Below are 21,610 nucleotides of genomic sequence, written 5' to 3' on the forward strand. Positions count from 1 at the left end.
TCACAGATAAGGTACCCGAACTCAGATCGCCACCCAAACGATACTGCCGTTGCTAAGGAGGCAAAAGTGCAAATTTGTATTTTATATTTTTTTAAACACAGGGTTTGGTTTCGGATCGAGCCCGATTGACGGATTTCTGAAAGGGAATGGAGCCTATATGGCCGTCAACGCAAGACAAGTCGAACGAGTCCACGCACACACGCCGGAAGAACTACAAATATGTCAGCTCTGTGTACTTCGTAACGATTGTTGGGCGCGTATCTAATGGGAATTATAGTTTGTAGCACTGCTCTCATATCATTTCAATGGGTTAACTTTCTATTCTTCTGTGTCTTTGTATGTTTTGAGCTGAGGTGCCAACTCAACATACAATGTTGATGAAATGAATGAAATTTGGTGATGATTCATGGTTTTTGTGTTAATGTAATAGCAGTTAAAACAGGACCGGTCAAATTTGACCGCGAACACCAAAGTAAGGGGGGGAAACTAATACAATAGGAGGGTTTTGATGTAACCATTGCTTATGACATTGATGATATTTTAAATCAAAAAACATATTCCCTAAAATGTGGAAGCTCTGGATGCCATACAAATGAATAGTTGATATTTTTTTAGGGCCACAACTTTGGCACTAGAGCACCTAGTGTTATCAAACGCATTTCAATGGTGAAACTATCCAAACATATTGCATATGACAACATTTTCCACTACGATGAAAGGCGTGTAAGCCAAAAAAAACTTATTCTGGTTCCATCATGGGTAACCCCACACATCCTCTCCACCTGCAGATGGACAGACAGATAACTCCCCCCCCCCCCCCCCCCCCCACCTGGACAGACAGGAGCTCCTTCTCCAACAGACTGCTGCAGCTCCGCTGTCACAGGAACCGATACAGGAAAACATTCCTGCCCACTGCAATAACTCTGTACACAACACGTTCTCACTCAACTCCTTGCAGTATCAATACTAATTCGGCTGACTTTTATATTTGATCCAATCGGTATATTTGTATATTTACACCATAACGGTGCACAGCTGATAGAAAGGGACACCTAGTGGTTAAAGCACGTTATTGAAATTTATTATTTTTATTATTAGATATTAATAAGAGACACAGACAGACAAACTAATAAGGCTTTATTTAAACATTAAAGAATACTTTAGGTTAAGGTCTTATTTTGAATAAGAAAAAAGCTTTGGGGGTATAAATATTAAGCCTGACTAAGTACTAATATATTGCTTTCCTGCAATGTTAACTACTGTATGTTTAAGCACTTATTTTAACTGATATTATACATATTTATTATACTCTTATAAGATGTATGTAGATAGTATAAGAAATGTGCAGAATATGACAGTTTAGTGGTGGAGGTATACGCACATATTGATAGATGTCTTGTAATGCACTGTTGAGGAACCTGCGACCCAAGTTGTTTATCTCTGACCTTGTCAGGTATTGAACATTCAATAAATAAAGAACACAGAATTATTCAATATAAAACACAGAATGTGTGTGATTATACTAAATGATTTACAAATAAACACCACTGCATATTTACAACTGTTACACATGCTGATGTAACGCACATTTTTCCAACTTGGGATCAATAAAGTATATCTTATCTTAAGATGATCGATGGCTACTGCCATATTTGCAAAATTTGCCTCTGAACCTTGACAAGTGCATGTTTCAGGCTTATCAATTTACAACAGGAGGGGTCACAGACATAAGACGAGCTGTTAAATAAAGCTCTTCTGACCTTAGCTGGCATGTGGGGTCAGAAGAGCTTTATATTATATTATATATATATTATTTATATATATTATATTTATATTATATTTATATTTATTATTTTATTATTTATTAATGCTGCCCATAATGGGCAGCATTAATATATATATTAATGCTGCCCATTATGGGCACAAGCAATTTCCCCCCATTTATTAATTATATGTTTTAAATGTGAGTGTTTCCTATCCCCTAAACCTCCAGGGATGTACACAGTTTAATACTGGCAACTTCTTATTATTGGAAATATGAAAACGTCTTTTAAAACTACAATTCCCAGCAGAGACGTGCCATAGAACATGTTGCGAAACACACAATAGTGTGTAGTTACTACACAGTTACTACATTTGTAGTTCTGGGGACGGGGTGGGGGAGCGGGTGGACCCGCTCAAATCCAGTTTTGGACAGTCTGCCGTGGTTCCATCCCATTTCAAAGTGCTGTTCGACGCTCGGCGTAACCCTCGGCGCACACTCAAACATCCAATCAGAGCTTGAGGACTATCACGGGGTTTGTCCATGGATGGTTTTGTCAAGCGAAGCGGAGAGAATACTTACTTCCGGGTGTAAAATTCTCTAAAGCAAATGAGCTGCTCCGACCCTCGGTCCTGACGGACTCCAACTTGTGTTTATTAATCAAACAAATAAATACACACAAGGATACTTATGTGTTGTTGAGTAAATAACAGTGTGTGGTTTAGAAAAGAATACAAAATTAGAAGGAAAAAACGATGAAACAATACAGATTTCAGTATTCTGAGCCCCTACTCTCCCATAACTGACGGCAACAAAAGTCCTACATTATTCAATTAAAATAAAGAAGTGAAAATAATAAGTGTGGCTTGATATTGAGTAAGAAAAATATTGATAAACGCTGTGAGAATGGATCTGCGGAGAACATTTCGCCGCGATCCCAACGTGTCTATTACCAACGTTCAGGGAGCTCTATGCGAGTCGGTGACGGGGAGGGGCCCTGACCGTCCGTCAACATGTGACGGGTTGGGAGTGAGAACGTGTTGCTGTTCAACAAATCACCTCTGGCTGGAAGAGAACTCTCTGCTCCATAGTTTCTCTCTTCACTGTACATTTGACATATTCAGTGTAATATTTAATATTCCATCTGTCACATAGTTATGTCAATATAATACCTTGCATAACTTGTTATTGCTCATTTGTAAATTCAACATGTATATTTTCTTCTTTATTTCTTGTCTTTTTATTTGTATTGTATAATGCCATGTGTTTTAATGCTGCTGCAACGCAAAGATTTCCCAAATTGGGATCAATAAAGTTATATCTTATCTTAAACCAACAACCAGTGTTCCGGATGAGGATCATCTCTTTACAAAAATATTCAAGTGCTAACCCATATTGTTACTTCTAAATGAATTTATTTCCAAACGCATTATAATGCAGTGTGATGTAAACAACAAAAAGTACCACAGACGTATGCTTAATTTATATTTATTCATCAACCCACCACATCAATAACATTGTTTTTAAAACAACAAAATGGTCCTCTCTGGCAATGGTTTACTTATGTGTTTCACCACAATACAAGTAAAAGGCCACCATAAGGGTGTATGTTTTGACTCTAGAGCAGGGGTGTCAAACTCAATTTCATCACGGGCCACGTAGGAATTGTGGTTGCACTCAAAGGGCCGGTTTTAACTTTAAGACTATATCAAAATAGATATATTTAATATATATAAAATAATGTATTATATTACATGATGGCCTCTGCATTCGATTGTTATCTGATAGGGTAATACATTTAAAATTAACTACGTCTGAAAGCAGAAGTCTAGGGCAAGTAATTGCAAGTCTATTCAGTGAGAATGTCACAAAATGATTTTTTAAAAAAAGACAAATTCTGGAAAAAAAGTAAAAAAAAATAATAATTGAAAATTTCGGGGAAAAGTGACATTTGAAAAAAAAAAAAAACATAAAAAAAATCAAAATCTGAGAATTTGAGATGCCTTGTGTGACATGTATTTTATGGGCAACGTGCTTCTGTAAATCGCCATGTAACCGAATAATAAACATATTATATTCTTTCAGTGCTCTTGTTGGGCCACAGAAAATGAAGTCGTGGGCCGGATTTGGCCCCCGGGCCTTGAGTTTGACACCCCTGCTCTAGAGCGTTGGGGTTAGTCTAACATGAAAAGCATGGACAACAGAACATAAAATCAAGTTATGCAAACGGTTATAACATACAGTATTAAGAAATCATACAACACAACAATTTTTTTATGATTTAACTATGTATATTAAACATGTACATTCTATGTGTAAATCAAATATAACAATTTATAACAATGTATTATTTGGTTTTGAGAACAACAATGAGGGGATTCACCAAATAAACTATTTGTTGTTTATCTCAATGTTCCTAATTATACATCCTAAAAGACTGTGCATTGTACATGTTGATTGAAGTACTTCAATCATCAGGTTAATAGCTGGAGACCAAAAAGGAAATATAACTGACAAAGCAATTAAAGCAAGTAACGCAAAAGAAACAAAAATGAACAATTAGAGGAAAGCTGTTATTGGCCTGCGGTGTAACAGGTGCAGTCATATAAAGTTAATGACAGGTAAATCCTATAAGAGATCGAAAATAATAATGCATAGGCATCCCGTTCTGGGAAAAAAGGGAAAGACCTCCTGCTCTTGGACAATGATGTGCTCACCAAGTTGTATGGTAACCAGCAAGATATACTTGGAGATTTAGGAATTTACATTCTAGTGTTTCAAAAAGGATCAAAAGTGAATGGTTCATTGCTCAGGATGCATTCCAGGGACGCTGAGCATTTTCTTCAATACAATTTAAGTTGTGTACAAGTGAAATGTTTGGCCTGATGCTGCGGCATAGGGAAAAGTCATATGGTCAACATATTCAAGGGTGATCTTCCATTGAGGAGTATGAATACAATCTCTAAATATAAAGTGAGTAAAGTATTTACATTTCTGATAGCACATCAAGTCTTGGCGGATATTCGTGCTTGAGAGCAGCAGCAATCTGGGGAAATACAGAGAAACAAAAAAGAGGGGCAGGTCAGAAACCAAATTTGAGGTTTTTGAATACACAATGTATGTTTAGCATTAATGAATACAAAAGTAACAGCAACATGTCTAGGTTGAGGCTAAATCAACAAAGATTCTGTACATTAATTCATAAGTAAATTACCTAAATTATGTTTCCTTCTTCATCTTCACTGGTGTCTGGACTGCTTAGGCCACTTTGACTTTCCTCTTCATGTTGAAGGAAACAAGCATCAGGACCTAAAGCAGTCTTGTACTGCTGCAGTACCACCTGCAACCTCTCCAACGCCTCAGCATGCTTCCTTCTTAGGGTGCACCCAAGTCCTCCATTCCCCTTGTCTACATCTGAAAATACACAAAATATTAGGGGTGCACCGAATGGGTAATTCTTGGCCGAAACCGATACCGAAAATAGGAAACAGTTGGCCGAAAACCGAATGCCGAAAATGATTAATAGAAATATATATATATATATATATATATTTTGTTACCAATGTTGTTCAGCTACCTGATTATGGAAAAAGACATGATTATGGCAAAACTTAACTTAAATAATAATCACTATTATGGGTCCATAAAACATTTATTCAGCACTTTTGAATGCACACAGTACATTAATTCCAAGTCAAGTGCATTTTCTTTTCTCTGTAGGATAACTACAAGAAAGTGCATTCAGAACAAAGCCAAGGTGCTTTAAAACTGCATAAACATCTAGGCCAGTAGGCCTACAACAAAATAGTGTAAATAAAGACTGCCAGGCCTTCAACCACAAGAAATGCACCTTTAAGTTTGGTAACCTAACGTGTTGTTGTGATGAGGTAATCAAAACGCGGCGACAAGCACGGCACGCGACCATGCTCGCGGCTGGCTCACAGCCAACATATCTGCCGCTTGGAGATATTTCTAATTTATCAGAGTGAGAGGCGCGGATTGCGATTTGTAAAACGTGTTCAGCTGACATTTCTCGAGGGGGTGTAACTGCAAAGACTTTCACCACTTCGGGGTTACTCCACCACTTGAAATCAAAACACCCGGACAAATATGCGGAGTATGATCAACGTAACCCTGTTCTCGGACATTCGGTGATATATTGTCGGTGCTAAAGCCCTTTTGGCTGAAAGGGCCTTTTTAACCATTTTCGGCCGATAATTTTCGGTGGCCGAATATTCGGTGCATCCCTACCTTAAACTAAGTGAACGTTCTAACACTCTACATGATATGTGCATAACTCAGCAAGGTATACCTTCATATAACAGAACTTCAAATTAATTATTATGAAATATCTGAAAACTGACCCATACCATGAACTTCCCACGGCCACAGCGCGGACATGATGCTCCCTCCAGAGAGGGAATGCTCCACCGCAGCAACATCTATCCCTCTGGCAGAGTCGTGTACCAGCTGGTTGTACTTCAGTACCTCCTGATTAAGGTGCTTTTTGTCGTCTGCAAGCTTCCTTCGAAGTCGATGGCGGAGCTTGCTGCTGTCTGAAAAAGACATGAAGTAGTGGGATAGGGATATGTGACAAACTATATTTGCAAGTGCAAAAAATATATATAATTCAGTAGGTTGAATCTGCAACCTAAAACATTATATTGTTATACCATTCCGTCTGTAAAGGGATTTCTTCCGCTGCCTCACACTTAGGTAAAGCCCCTCAATGCTTTGCTGCAGTTTGAAGGATGTCTTCAGAAGTACCCGATGTTTCTGATGTTCCTGTAGAAATAATATTGGCAGTAAAATGTACTGTTACACAACACGTAACGGTTTTGAGAAAAAAAGTTGTGCAACATATTTAACACCTTTTAACACAAATTGATGGTACAACTATGGAAACTGGAACATATCAGAGATAAACATGGACACATAGTTGGCTTGCTATTGCTTGAAGATTATGTCCCTGTCTACTGAAATCCAGTGAGGGTCCCATTACGTGGCATGAAAAATCAGCCTTATTGCCTTAAAATTGGCTGCTCTTTAGGATCAAATCTGTCAATTCAAACAGTCATGGACAATGATATGTAGCTGGTGTTATCTCGTCGTGCTTACCAGATGCCCATTCCTTCACGTCGGAAATCCACGTCGACACCATGTCATCTGAGACACAATGTAGCTCCGTCTTGAGTTCCTCAAGACTTGCAGTCTCTTCCAGGAGCCTCTTACTAGTCTGATAAACAGTAGACGATGGACATTTATCAAGATTAAAACTTGCTATGATTAACAACAAGCCATGTGCAAATGACAAAAGGACACAACAACACCTTTAATAGGAGGCTCACCTTCACATATCTTGTGGAAAGTGCCTGATGAAGGGAGTCACCTTTTTTCCTGTTCCATCCCATTGCATGCACTGTGAGCATGTCCGGTCGTGCTTTTGAAAGCAATAATGAGGTTATGATGTGTCATCTAAAAAAGTATGCAATAATAGGGCAAAACCTTCCACTCACCTGCTTTGGACATGTATTTTGTTGTCAGGGCACAACGGGACAGGTAGCTTTTGACCTGCTCCACCTCTTCCCCAGCGGTCATCCCTGCTCCCTCCTGGTTCTTCCCACTCCATATAATCTGATGGTAAAAGGTTGCTGGAATTGTTGTGCAAAGAGGCTACATACTACTATACTGTGGCAGCGGGGTGTGGTTTGGGCGCTGGCTGCTGGAGTGAAGGGAGTGGCTCGGCCGGAGGCCAGACAGCTGATCGGAATCAGGTAATCAGTGCGGGAAGAAAAGCATGTCGTAACCCGGTTCTGTTCTGTTATGCAGTAGGCGGGATCCTGGAAGGTCGCCAAAGGACCTGTGAAGTTTCCCACCCGGGCAACGTTTGAGACCCGCGCATATTGTTGTTTGGAGATAATAAACGCCTGTGGTCGACCAACCTGCTCTTTCCGTCCCTGTTTGAACCCTGTGTGAGCGGAGAGGCTCACAGTGGCGCCTGAACAGGGACCTGATGTCGGAAGGAGAAACCCCGCTGGGTCAGGCCCTCCAACGTCTCGCTCACCTGCAGGAGACCACCACAGCACTACAGCGACAGCAGAGCGAGGCTCTGCTCGGGATTGCCTCGAGCCAGCGCGAGGACCGGGCTCTCCTACGGGAGCTGCTGCAGCGTCTGGCCGCTCGGGAGGCCGATCTCGCTACCAACCCGGCCCGACCGCCTTCAATTGCCCTCCAGAAATTGACGGCAGAGGATGATCCGGAGGCATACCTGGACATCTTTGAGGGCACAGCGGCGGCGTGCGGGTGGCTGGAGGAGGAGTGGGCAGCGCGGCTATTGCCTCTGCTATCTGGGAGTGCGCAGCTAGCCGCCCACAGCCTGCCAGCAGCCTCTCGGCATGTGTACCGGCATCTGAGAAAGGCCATCCTGGACCGGCTTGGCAGCACGCCAGAGGGACATCGCCGCCGGTTCCGGGCCCTCCCCTTCGAGGACGCTGACCGGCCCTTCTCCTACGCGCAGCGGCTCCTGGATGCAGCGAGCCGCTGGCTCCAGCCGGGGGTGCGCTCCGCTGAGGAAGTCGTCGGGCAGGTGGCGCTGGAGCAGTTAATCACCGGCCTGCCATCTTCGACGGCGAATTGGGTCCAGTGCCATCGCCCCGCCAACCTGGAAGCAGCCGTCGTCCTTGCGGAGGACCACCTCTCGCTTCCCCGGCGGAGCATGAAAGAGGAGCCCTGTCCACCAGCCGTCTCAGCGGGCAGACCCGTCCCAGCCCCGAGGAGGAGGTTTCCTGGAGCAGCTGCCCTTCCCTCCCCACCATCACACGGCCCCAACCCCGCAGCCCCGACACTTTCCCCCCTAGCTCTACCTTACCCTCCTGTTTTTATCTCTCCCCAGGGTCCGGCCTACGCTTCTGGTCGTCCAGCACCACGGGGGGCTCCTCAGACGTCAGAGCAGGATTGCTGGCGGTGCGGGCAGCCCGGCCACTTCCGACGGGAGTGTCCTCTCATGGAGGTCGGACAGCTGGTTCGGGTTGCAGGACCGCCAGTTGCCGCCCCCGATTTGGAAGGGACGTACCGTATACCGGTATGTATACAGGGGGGTACACATCAGGCTCTGATGGACACGGGCTGTAATCAGACGATGATCCATCAGCACCTGGTTCGGCCTGGGGCATTGATTGAAGCATCGTGGGTGAAGGTGAGGGGATATTCACCAGTACCCGGAGGTGACGCTGGAAATTTCTTATGAGGGAAAAAAGCATAGAGTCAGGGCTGGAGTTAGCACTCGCCTTACGCACCCTCTGATTTTGGGAACGAATTGGCCGGGGTTTGCTAAGCTAGCGGGGGCTATGGGGGTGCGTTCACGGACGGCAGGGAAATGTGAGTTGTGTGCTGTGTTTAGTGGAGAGTCGGAGGCGGCTGACGACGTCGAGGGGGAAACGGACACGGAGGGGGCCGCGGAGGTCCCTCTGGACCCGCCGGTGTTTCCCGTGGAAGATTTCCCCCTCGAACAGTCGAGGGACGAGACCCTTCAGCACGCCTTCGGCCAGGTGGTGAGTATTGATGGCTCCCAGCTACACCCAAACGCAGCACTCACTCACCCACACTTTACGGTGGTTAGGGACAGGCTGTATCGTGTAAGCCGTGACACAAAGACAGGAGAGATAAATACCCAGTTGTTGGTGCCAAAAAGCCGTCGGGAAATGGTTTTCCAGGCGGCTCATTATAACCCCATGTCAGGTCACCTAGGGTACGACAAATCACTACACCGGATAATGGCCCGATTTTATTGGCCGGGCATTCGCGCAGATGTGAAGCGGTGGTGTGCATCTTGCCGTGAATGTCAGCTGGTTAACCCGCCGGCCATCCCCAGAGCGCCTTTGCGCCCGTTACCATTGATTGAGGTGCCTTTTGAGAGAGTTGGAATGGACCTCATCGGGCCATTAGACCGGAGTCCACGGGAATATCACTTTGTACTAGTCCTAGTGGATTATGCAACGCGATATCCCGAGGCAGTGCCGCTGCGTAATATCTCTGCAAAGAGCGTCGCGCAGGCACTGTTTCACATTATCTCCCGAGTCGGGATCCCGAAAGAGATCGTGACTGACCAGGGCACACAGTTTATGTCACGCACACTACGCGAGCTGTATGAACTATTGGGCGTCCATTCAATACGGACTAGTGTTTACCATCCGCAGACCGACGGCCTGGTGGAACGGTTTAACAAAACACTAAAGAACATGGTTCGTAAGTTCGTTCAAGAAGATAGCCGTAATTGGGATAAATGGCTAGATCCTCTGTTGTTTGCAGTGCGGGAGGTGCCCCAGTCCTCCACGGGATTTTCTCCCTTTGAGCTGTTATTTGGTAGGAAGCCCCGGGGTGTTTTGGACCTAGTTAAGGAAAACTGGGAGGAGGGTCCAAGCACCAGTGAGAACGAAATACAGTACGTTATGGACCTGCGAGCAAAACTCAACTCACTGGGGCAGATATCACGGGAGAATTTGCTCCAGGCTCAGGAACGTCAGCAGCGCCTGTACAACAGAGGGTAAAAACTGAGACAATTTTCACCGGGAGATAAAGTGCTTGTATTACTCCCATCCTCTAGCTCTAAACTACTCGCCAAGTGGCAAGGACCCTTCGTGGTCACACGACGAGTGGGGGACGTAGATTATGAGGTGGTACGTTCTGACAGGGGGGGAGCAACACAGATGTACTACCTTAACCTCCTGAAAGCATGGAGGGAGGTGGCGTCGGTTTCTCTGGCCACCACGGTGATTGAGAGAGATGAGTTGGGACCGGAGGTCATTAAAAGCAACAAAGTAGCCCCGGTCTGTTGTGGCGACAATCTCTCACCGGGCCAGAGAGCAGACGTTGCTTCGTTGCAAAGGCAGTTTGCCGACGTGTTCTCTACGCTGCCAGGGCGCACCTCTCTCATACACCACCGCATAGAAACGCCCCCGGGCGTGGCCATTCGTTCACGGCCCTATCGGCTGCCTGAACACAGGAGGAAAATTGTTGAGGCGGAGCTTCAGGCTATGCTAGAGATGGGAGTGATAGAAGAGTCCACCAGTGACTGGTGTTGCCCCGTCGTGCTGGTACGTAAGTCCGACGGGTCAATCCGGTTCTGTGTGGACTACCCCAGGGTGAACGAGGTGTCCAAATTTGATGCTTATCCAATGCCCCGGGTCGACGAACTCCTGGATCGGCTAGGCACTGCTCGCTTTTACACGACGCTGGATTTAACCAAAGGCTATTGGCAGATTCCCCTTTCTCCAGAGTCTAAGGAAAAAACGTCCTTCTCCACTCCGTATGGTTTATACCAATTCATCACACTTCCTTTCGGGTTGTTCGGAGCTCCAGCCACCTTCCAGCGGCTCATGGACCGGGTGCTGCGTCCCCACTCTGCATCTGCTGCTGCTTACTTGGATGATGTCATCATTCACAGTGAGACATGGGAGCAGCATATGCAGCAGGTGGGGGCGGTGCTCGAGTCCCTGAGGCAGGCGGGGCTCACGGCCAACCCGAAGAAGTGTGCGGTTGGACGGAGGGAGGTACGGTATCTGGGGTACCACTTGGGCGGCGGGCAGGTGCGGCCACAGATAGAGAAAACAACCGCCATTTCAGCCTGTCTGGCGCCCAAGACGAAAAAAGAGGTCAGGAGGTTCATGGGGCTGGCCGGCTACTACAGGCGGTTCATCCCGTCCTTTTCGGAGCTGACCAGTCCCCTGACCGACCTGACCCGAAAGGGTGCTTCAGATCCGGTCCAGTGGACGGAGCGGTGTCAGCTGGCGTTTAAGAGGGTTAAAAAAGCCCTCTGTGGTAAGCCGCTTCTGTATTCTCCTGACTTCTCTCTCCCTTTTGTGTTGCAGACCGACGCCTCGAACAGTGGGGTGGGGGCCGTTTTGTCCCAGCACGTAGAGGGGGTCGACCGCCCCGTACTGTACATTAGCCGTAAGCTCGCCCAGAGGGAGGTGAACTACAGTACGGTGGAAAAGGAGTACCATACGGTGGGCGGTCGGCGCCCTGCGGTACTACCTCCTGGGGCGCCCTTTCACCCTCTGGTTGGACCATGCCCCGCTCCAGTGGCTCCACCGCATGAAGGATGCCAACGCTCGGATCACTCGGTGGTATCTGGCGTTACAGCCTTTCAACTTCAAGGTGATCCACAGGCCGGGTAACCGGATGGTCGTGGCTGATTTCCTCTCTCGCTCGGCGGAGGGGGGGGAGGAGAGTCAGCTTGCGGCCGGCGGGATCCCGGCCTGAGTCGGGCGGTGGGGGTATGTGGCAGCGGGGTGTGGTTTGGGCGCTGGCTGCTGGAGTGAAGGGAGTGGCTCGGCCGGAGGCCAGACAGCTGATCGGAATCAGGTAATCAGTGCGGGAAGAAAAGCATGTCGTAACCTGGTTCTATTCTGTTATGCAGTAGGCGGGATCCTGGAAGGTCGCCAAAGGACCTGTGAAGTTTCCCACCCGGGCAACGTTTGAGACCCGCGCATATTGTTGTTTGGAGATAATAAACGCCTGTGGTCAACCAACCTGCTCTTTCCGTCCCTGTTTGAACCCTGTGTGAGCGGAGAGGCTCACAATACTAAACAGTATAACTTAGATATTTACTACTTCAGTATTATAAATATAAAAAATATATAAATGTACGTGATACAAAAATATTTCACATACCTCGCATTTGGTAGCATGGGCTCGAGCATGCATTACACTGAGGAATGGCTTCATGGTGGTCAGCTCCTGGAGAGCAGGAAGGACACTTGCAGCTTTCTCCATGTACGGCCAGTACTTGCAAGCCACATCCATGGCGAAGAACTTGGCTTTGGCTGGCATGAGTTCCTTTTGAAGATACAGGGGGTAGGCGAATATCTCCCCCTGTACATATTTAAGGCCTTCAAAAGAAACCCATGGCGACATACAGCCACCTCCATCCCTTCTTCATCCAGCTTCGAAGCCTTCCTTGACGTCTCTCTCGCTGCTGTCCACTGGGAGTCCCCACTTGTGCCTCTTCCCTGGGTCTAAGACACACATTACATCATGACAAATCAGTTAAAAGCAATGGAATCACGATCTACACCATTTGTTCTAATTATCTGATTTCGGAGTAGATGGTAAGGAGAAGTAGCTGAATTTGAAGAAAGTCAGGGTCGGATATACATGGCTATTTTTGTGATATACCTATAAGGTAAAATGACGAATAAAAACTTGCATTTTTCAGTGATCTCTGTATTTTGTCGACAAATGCAGCCACCGCGCTGTCTTCTGCTACAAAGAGCCCATTAAAAAAGGCGCTGCCATCAGAACTGAGGAAAAAAAGATTAGCAAATATATCCATGAAATATAAACAGTAATCAAAAAAGTTAAATAACAACATTGGAAAAACAGCACCTTCCACTTCGCCGAAAGCGATACAGCTTCCTGTTTCCATCGGCAGAAACAGCCAACATCTCCGGCGTGCAGGCAGGGCAGATGAAAGGAGCACCACAGCAGAGCTGGTCTTCCTCATACGAGGCATAGGAGAACTCCAGAAAGCTGCGCTGCAGTGCATCTCCGTTGACAGGTCCAGACTGGAAGATAATTACATATATTGCTGTGATTTTGTCTATTTACGGAAATGTTATAATGTATAATATGGTAAGTTTGACAGACATATAGTGGCAGATGCAAGTCATAACGCCCTTGGAACAAGTAAATAAACATAATTATGACACATTTTACAACAGTTCCATCTCCAAATAGTCAAAGATTAACAGATATTACATGAAGTTTTTACTCCAAGTGGAAGCACAATGCCTCAGCCCACAACAGTAAACAACAATTCAATAGAAATCCAAATATATATATATATATATATATATATATATATATTTGTTTACCATTGATGGTAATTAAAATCACTGGTTTGCCTGGTACCACAGTGAAGTTTGTGCCTTTACAGGAGCAGTTGGGTGCCTTCACAGTTGGCAATATGCAAGCTGGCAAAAAAAAAAGAAAAGCACTAATTACCATTATCTGCTGCCGAAGAGACATGTGAACATCAAAATGCAAGTTTGAGAGAGCATACCTTGGTCATGGGTGTCATATCCACCTTCCACTCTAACAACACACGTTGTTGGACTAATTGGTTTAAAAAAAACATTCATTAAACTGTCCCTGTTGTGGAGTGGCTGGTTCTTGTGATGAAGTACATCACAGTCTCCACAGAACCACTCCTCTGGGAGACACTCTCTACACCTGGGGAGGAAATACAAAATTATTCTAATATCCTAGAATTACTTTCATTTTCATGCGGGTTTTCTGTAGGTAACCAGTTTTCTAACAAATCTCAAAAGTCATGCATGTTAAATAGCAGGGCACTGAGCATTAATACTGAAGAATTACAATTAGGTAAAGTAATTTAAATAAAGGTAAATGTTATCTCACCTAATAACAGCCGGCTCGTGGCAGAGGCCACACAGGGGATGACCAACAGCCTCTTTTTCTAGAAGGGATTGTAGGTGGTGTGGTCTCGCTTCTTTCCAGCGCTCTGAGGCTTTCTGCTGCCGAAAAGACCAGGATGAGGCAGAGCTTTTTTGAGGCTCAGGAGGAGGACATGAGGAAAGAATCTCAGAGAGTCTCTCCATATTCTTTTCTGTGAACAGAATGGGAAACTTTAACTGTAAATGACTATATTTAAGATGAACACTAAAAATCAAGGATCATTTCTTTGCTCAGTATGGAACTGGCCAATATCTTTACTGAATTACACTCCTCGTTCGAGTCCTGAACTTTCAGTTGTGTATAAGGTTATTTTCTCTCACTAACACAATTTATTTAAAAATTGATTTTAGTTTTAAACTTAAAGCCATTTTTGTGATTTACCAAATTCGTGTTGTGCTGAAGGTTCAGTACGCAGAACCTCCACACTGGAAGACTGGAAGCCCTCAGTCGGGGGGGATGTGACTGTAAAACATCACACAGAGGGTTAACAACAGATAAATGATGATTTGTATTATCTACCTATTGTTTAAAAGCTTGTGAAATTAAATAAAGCATAGTTCTTATGACACCACAGTGGGAATGTCTCCGACTGTAGTGTCACTATGCGTTTATATATTGGAATTATTGGAGACCCTCAACAAGCAATTACTGTGTTTTAATTCGATTTTCCAACCATTTACTTAGTAAATTCATAAAAATGTAAAATAATTGGGATTTCAACCTGTAGCTGAGCCTTGGCTTCGCCCTCCACGCCTCCCTCTCGGTTTGCCAGGTCCTACACAGCCCCTTTTAGGGGACTGTAAAGTGTCTCCTACAGAGCGTGCCCGTTTCCTCTCCTCAGCTGCTTTCTGTGACCAAGTAACAACTCATGTAAGGTTGATGTTGCTGATAAACTGATACCATATGACAGTGGACAAATAAAAGTAAATTCATTCACTTGAAGAAAATGTTTGCTTCAAGTTTTTCCTACCATATACAACTAATGAAGTAAAACAAGTTGAACAAGCTTTATTTAGTAAGCCTCTGCCCCCCATGTTGTAATGATGAACCGTTTTGCAAAGGCCCTATACATTGATCCAAAATCCAGTTACTCTTGGCCTGTTCAGCTTTTTTTGGATAACAGATAGTGCCAAATTCAAGTGGGAAATGAATGAGGTCATATGGGTTAAAACACCAACCTTAGCTTCAGCTAGCATGTGGTCATGCTTCAGCTCAAGAGCCATGCGTTTCCCTTCTTTGGATGTGGGATTATTGGGGTCTGGGTTGTGTTTTGTTGCCATTGCAACACAGCCAGCCAGCCAGCCAGCCACAACAGATATGCAACAGCTGCTGTATGAGACAAACAGAGATAGAGAGACAGATTGTAAGATTGAGATGGATAGATGAAGAAATAGATAATGAATGATAGAAAAAGATAGAGACAATAACTATAAGAAAGGTAGGTAGATAGACAGAGAGATAGGTTGAGTTTGGCTCTTAAAAGTGCCGTTGGTTTTATGATGGTGTAGATCAGTGTATGGGTTTGTGGTGTGGGTACGGGAGCTGCAGGAGAACAGAAAAAGTGAATTATGTAGTGAAACTAGCTTTTTTAAATGCACATTGTGACGGTTTAACTACTTTAGACAGACTGAGTTCATTTACGTGTTTCCTGTTTCATACGCGTAATAAGCACATGGACGTGGACTATGCCCCTCCCCCCCCCAAACATATATTAAAATGTTGGCCAGCGTTAGTACTGTCATGTCTAAAACAAAAGCGATTAAGATAACGTATAACTCACACTTTAACACCGACGTATGTAGCCGTAATTAAGACAAATATTTTTCACACACCACTTATGAGCTGATATAAATGTAGCTAAACTAGTTTAAGCTTATGTTGAACGTGAGCTAGCTAGCTAGCCGCCCGCAAGAATAATTTCACATTAATGTTGCTTTGCGGATTATGGCGAAAGCATTTCTCAGACTTAGAACAGTTCAGTATGATGAACCATGCGAGTAAAGGCTTTAAAAAAATCCCCAATTATTAAATCTAAGCAAAACATGTATCAGACTTTAGTGACCCAACTTACTTTGTCAGAGGATGGATCGCAAAGCCGGTGGCAGCGTCTTTGCCCAATACACAAGTTATTGAGCCGTTTCCGCTCTACATCCTGAACTCCTCCCTTCGATGCAATACACTTCCGTTTTGGCGGACTGGGTTTGTTTTGCTAGCTAGCTCCGTTGTGCCGACAAAGCACTGATATCGCAGAGACAAAGAGGATATAACAATTACAACATGAAGAAAAGTGGTTCGGGAACTACGTGTGCGGTAGTTGGTTGCAATCACTCGAGAAAGCACCTGAACGAGTGGTTAGATAGAGAGTGCTACGACCACAAACCAGCACCCAGCACCCAGCCATGTTGTTCATTAAATACAGATAAACACAACAAATACTGCATGCATTGTATTTTTTAATATTATATATGAATATTTTCATAGTGATGTAATTGTGTGGGCTGCTTTTATATTTTAATTTGTAATACCTGTTAGGATTAAACATGTGATCTTTCTTGTTGAAGCCATTTCTTTAGTTTCCTCTCAACAATTAATTAATTCAGTGTTATTTATGTACAGTATGAGCTTAATATGAATGATGAACTGTGTTAAAAGAAATTGTAGCACTCTAAGGAACATATGAAATGCAATAATGCAATAACAGTGCAATAATGAAATTAAATTACATCAAACTTTATTTTCACTCAAACAGTACAGGCACATATGATATATTGCACAGCATAAAGAGATCATGTAAATTGTGCATTATGTAAACAACAGACAACTGTTGGCTCCTGTGGGCATGACCTAAATAAGGCAGTTTATTTTGGTTTTATGCTGGGCCACGTCGTCATGTTATCCTCCCAGTTTTGCACTGAATTCGGGTGGGGGAGAGTAACGCCATCTCCAGTCAAAGAAGTAGAATCGTGTTCCCAAGCTAGCATCACTGTTAGCATCGAAATCGCTGTGTTTACACCAGTGCCCGTCTGACTGTTTACATCGGTTTACACCGACAGACGCTGTGCAAAAGACTTCCGGCGGAAATGAAGTGCATTTGTGTAGTGTCATGGCGCTACCCGTGTTTTGGCGCGTAAACTTGTCTATAGGTGGTGCTCTGAATGATGTAATTTCCTGTACCGATTATACAATAAAATATTAATACATTTCCTATATTTTGACACGATAACTCTTTAATAACCTAAGTAGCCTACGGACAAAAACAAAAAAGTATATTGTAACGTCCACCCGGACGTGTCGGAATGACGAGTGAAGCGTTCTCAAGTTAAACAGGTTTATTAACAACCAACGGCTCTCATCCGTCCTTTCTCACTCTCTCTCCTCTCGCGCCAACCTCTCACTCACCTGCACGCGCCCACCCAGACACACACACACCAAACCCTCTGCTCCCCAACCCCGCCCCTACCTGCTCTCCTCACAGAAGCCTGACACAAACAGTTAACAGAACACTTGAACAATAAATGCAGATCGCTACATTGCCCCCCCCTTACTAAGTCCCTCGCCCCGAGGGAATGCATAAAAAGTCTCTGAGGTGGCCCGGGGCTCTTCTTGGTCTCTGAGGCCGCCTTGGAGTGAACACAGGCGGCTGCGCTTGCCGGCTTGGAACATCCTGTCCCGGAACAGGGGGTGAGTTTGGGGGTGGGGGTGAATGTGGGGGGTCAGCAGGGGACACAGTCAGTGAATCGGGGGAAGTGACTGTCTGGTTTCTCCTAGACGATGCTGGGGGTCTAGGCCGCGGATGTGCATCGCCTCTGTATGGGGCCAGCCGGTCCCTGTGGAGGGCCACCCGTCTCCCTCTAGGCGGCAGCTGGACCCTATAGACCACCTCTCCCAGCTTTTCCAGCACCTCACAAGGGCCCACCCAGTGACAGTCCAACTTAGGGCACCGGCCCTTCTTTCTTCTTGGACTATACACCCACACCAGGTCCCCGGCCTTGAAGTCCCCCCCTCTAGCCCTCGTGTCATAGTTTCTTTTCTGTCTCATGCCCGCCTTCTGCAGCTGATCGCGGGCAAAGGCATGTGCTGACTCCATTCTATCCTGGAGCCTCCTGGCATATTCCGGTCCCGGAGGAACCGCTGGTGTGTCGGGGGGTCGGCCAAAAGCCATTTCTGCTGGTGTCCGCAGCTCTCGCCCCAGCATGAGCAGGGCCGGTGTGCATGAGGTGGACTCCTGCACAGCCGATCTGTAGGCCCAAAGAACAAGAGGGAGGTGCATGTCCCAATCACGCTGATGCTCCGCGGTGAGGATAGCGAGTTGTTTTCCCAGAGTCCTATTGAACCGTTCGACCAGTCCGTCACTCTGCGGGTGCAGAGGAGTAGTCCGCGTCTTTTGCATGCCCAGCCGGTCACACATAGCGGCGAACACCCTCGACTCAAAGTTTCTTCCTTGGTCGCTGTGAATGACCTCGGCCGCTCCAAATCTGGCAAACATGCCCTCCACCAGGGCACCTGCAACGGTCACCGCCTCCTGGTCTGGTATAGCATACGCCTCTGGCCATTTTGTAAAATAGTCCATGGCGGCCAGGACGTAACGGTTCCCCTTCTCTGTGCACGGGAATGGGCCCATTATGTCCACCGCCACCCTCTCCATCGGGGCCCCCACCGCTAGCTGCTGAAGCTGGGCACGTGACTGATCAGTGGGACCTTTGTACGCCGTACAAAGGTCACAGCGGCGGCAGAAGTCCTCAACATCTCTCCTGAGCTGGCCCCAGTAACAGCTTTGGCGGAGTCGACGCAAGGTTTTGGAGACCCCAAAGTGTCCTGCCCCAGTAGTTCCATGGGAGGCCTTAAGCACTTCTTCCCTCAGCGCCCTGGGGACCACCACCTGCCACCTCTCCTCCCCCGTTGCAGGCTCTTTCCAGGCTCTCTGCAGCACTCCATCCTTCGTCCGGAGAGCCTCAAACTTTGCAACCAGTCCTTTGGTGGCAAGCGAGCACCCAGCAACTTCATTCCACAGTGGCTTTTGTCCTGACTCCACCCACCTCAGCACTGGCTGTAGGTCAGCATCCTCTTCCTGCCGCGCTCTCCATTCGGGTGAGTCGATGATCCGTGCACCTCTGCAGACCGGCTCGGCTGGTTTATGCCTGTGGTCTCGCTCCTCCTCTGCACAGAGCTCCTTTTCTTGGTCCTCTCTCTTTTCACAGTACCGACAGCCGCTGGGAGCACAGGGGCGCTGGGACAGGGCGTCAGCGTTGGTATGGCGAACCCCCGCCCTGTGCTCCACTGTGAAGACGTACGGCGCCAGTCCTTCTAGCCAGCGTGCAATCTGTCCCTCGGGCTCCTTGAAGGACATCAGCCACTGGAGGGCTGCGTGGTCAGTCCTCACTGTGAAGGACAGGCCACACAGGTAGTACCTGAAATGGCTGATTGCTCTCACAATTGCCAGCAACTCTCTGCGTGTCACACAATAGCGCCGTTCAGCTTTGTTGAAGGTTTTGCTGAAATACGCCACCACTTTTTCCCCCCCAGGCCCCACCTGGCTCAACACCGCCCCCATCCCGACGTCACTGGCGTCCGTATCCAGGACGAACGGTAGGCTGAGGTCTGGGGGAGTGAGGATGGGAGACTCCGTCAAGGCCTTCTTTAAAGAGCTGAAGGCCAGCTCACACTCTGGAGTCCAAGCAAAATCACAGTCTTTCTGTTGCAGGCGGAACAGGGGTGCAGCTATGCAAGAGAAGCCACGCACGAACCGCCTGTAGTACGACGCTAACCCAATGAAGCTCTTCAGCTCCCGCAGATTGATGGGGGCTGGCCAGTCCTTTACTGCCCGCACCTTCTCCTCCAGCGTGCTGATGCCCTCTCCTCCGACTCGGTGCCCCAGGAACTCCAACTCTCTCCTCAAGAAACAGCACTTGTCGGGGTGGAGCTTCAACTCCGCTGCTGCTATCCTCTGTAGAACCCGCCGCAGGGCTCCTAAAGCCGCCTGGAAGGAGCTACCATGGACCAGGATATCGTCCAGGTAGACCAGGCACTCCTGTCGGGGAACGTCAGCGAGCACCCTTTCCATCAGCCGCCCAAACGTGGCCGGAGCGTTGCACAGGCCGAAGGAGAGGACTCGAAACTGCCACAGCCCCCTCCCAGTGCAAAAAGCTGTCTTTGGTCTGGCTTCTGGGCTGAGGGGAACTTGCCAATACCCGCTGCGCAGGTCTAAAGAGGAGAACCAGGATGAGCCAGACACCAAGTCCAAACACTCATCTATGCGGGGCAGCGGGTATGAGTCTTTCTTGGTCACACTGTTCAGCGGTCTGTAGTCCACACAAAACCTCATCTTTGAACTCTTCTTCTTATTGACCATCACAACCCCCGAGGCCCAGGGGCTGTCAGAGGGCTCAATAATGCCAGCTGACAGCATCTCATCAATAGCGCTGTCTGCTGCTGTCTGATGGGCCAGGGGAAGGCGGCGGGGGCGTGTCTTGACGGGCCGTGCGTCGCCCGTGTCGATATCGTGCTGCACCAGGTGTGTCAGGCCCACTTCCTCTTCTGTCAGAGCAAAAATGTCCTTAAACTCCCACAGCACTTGCCACAGTTCCTCCCGCTGCTCGGGTTTTAAGTCATCACAGCTGCGTTTCCACACCTCCTTCACTGCCGCCCGTCTGTCCCCCTTTAGAGCTGCAGGTTGTTGTTCCGGGGCCGGGGGCCGTACATCAACTGGAGTACGGGGTGTGGGGTTGGGGCTGGGGTTAGCATTGATGACAGGGGGCATGGCTGCAGGGGGGGGGGTTTGGGGTGGGGGAAGTGTTTCAGTCACTCTTGATGTAGGTGGGTGTGGTGTCGTGGCAAGTGTGGGGTGCACCATTTCAACTGTGGGACCCCCTGGAAAGGCCAGCGTGTTCCTCCCCAGGTCTAGCACACAGCGTGCAACCCGCAGAAAGTCAAGTCCTAATATGCAGGAGTCCTGTACTGCCGCAACCCACACCTTAACAGACACTGACAGCCCCCCCACCTGTATAACCACCACCCCTCTCCCAAGCATAGGGGCTAGCTCACCGGTTACTGTTCGCAGTTTCACCAGAGTGGGTGTCAACCGTGTCCCCGCTGGGACCACGTCCGGTCTCATCAGTGTCGCTGTGGAGCCGGTGTCAACAAGGGCCGTCCATGGGGCCCCTGCCAGGGTTACGGGGACATGGCAGAAATCCCCCGCGTGAGTCCAGCCCACCACCCTCACAGACTCTGCGATGTCGTTTGCTTCTGGGGGAAGCGGAGCCCCGCTCCCCCCTCCGTGCAGCTGGGCTCTGTCCACTGGAGACCAGGCAGGATGGGACCCAACGGCGGGGGTCTGTGACGTCCCATTTACACAGACCCGGGGGCGTTTCCCTG

The 21,610-nt window shown here is 47.1% G+C and overlaps 3 protein-coding genes and 1 long non-coding RNA gene across 8 annotated transcripts in view; 2 read left to right on the top strand and 2 right to left on the bottom strand.

Annotated features, from left to right (window-relative positions):
- The window catches only part of LOC307039104, a 514,347-nt gene that overhangs the window by 200,643 nt on the left and 292,094 nt on the right, over window positions 1-21,610 (bottom strand). The gene's annotated exons all lie outside the window — the stretch shown is intronic.
- LOC307038732 (uncharacterized protein) lies at window positions 3,222-16,403 on the bottom strand. 5 transcript variants are annotated; one of them, XM_079680381.1, is made up of 17 exons: window positions 16,311-16,403; window positions 15,418-15,781; window positions 14,961-15,087; window positions 14,621-14,701; window positions 14,183-14,390; window positions 13,824-13,993; window positions 13,636-13,734; window positions 13,148-13,326; window positions 12,969-13,050; window positions 12,434-12,777; window positions 7,279-7,396; window positions 7,111-7,202; window positions 6,881-6,998; window positions 6,436-6,547; window positions 6,133-6,318; window positions 4,977-5,176; window positions 3,222-4,808 (listed from the first exon to the last, which is right to left on the bottom strand). In XM_079680381.1, the coding sequence occupies exons 2-8, from the start codon at window positions 15,517-15,519 to the stop codon at window positions 13,262-13,264; spliced, it is 852 nt and encodes a 283-aa protein (XP_079536507.1). In that variant the 5' UTR covers window positions 15,520-15,781; window positions 16,311-16,403; the 3' UTR covers window positions 3,222-4,808; window positions 4,977-5,176; window positions 6,133-6,318; window positions 6,436-6,547; window positions 6,881-6,998; window positions 7,111-7,202; window positions 7,279-7,396; window positions 12,434-12,777; window positions 12,969-13,050; window positions 13,148-13,261. The 5 variants fall into 5 exon arrangements, with proteins under 5 accessions (XP_079536507.1, XP_079536505.1, XP_079536506.1 ...); XM_079680379.1 differs by having other exon boundaries at window positions 3,223-4,808; window positions 12,969-13,062; window positions 16,311-16,402; XM_079680380.1 differs by having other exon boundaries at window positions 3,223-4,808; window positions 6,127-6,318; window positions 12,969-13,062; window positions 16,311-16,402.
- Window positions 7,390-12,396, top strand: LOC307038729 (uncharacterized protein). The gene is made up of 2 exons (XM_079680371.1): window positions 7,390-8,843; window positions 11,629-12,396. Exons 1-2 carry the CDS (start codon window positions 7,776-7,778, stop codon window positions 11,935-11,937), a joined length of 1,377 nt encoding a protein of 458 aa, XP_079536497.1. The 5' UTR covers window positions 7,390-7,775; the 3' UTR covers window positions 11,938-12,396.
- LOC307038731 (E3 SUMO-protein ligase ZBED1-like) overlaps window positions 16,897-21,610 on the top strand; it is a 236,827-nt gene continuing 232,113 nt past the window's right edge. The window contains exon 1 of the mRNA XM_079680378.1: window positions 16,897-17,382. The gene's annotated coding sequence lies outside the window, so the exon portion shown is untranslated. The remainder of the gene's footprint in view (window positions 17,383-21,610) is intronic.

Source organism: Notothenia rossii, assembly GCF_949606895.1.
Source record: "Notothenia rossii genome assembly, chromosome: 5".
In the NCBI taxonomy this organism is placed as follows: Eukaryota; Metazoa; Chordata; class Actinopteri; order Perciformes; family Nototheniidae; genus Notothenia; species Notothenia rossii.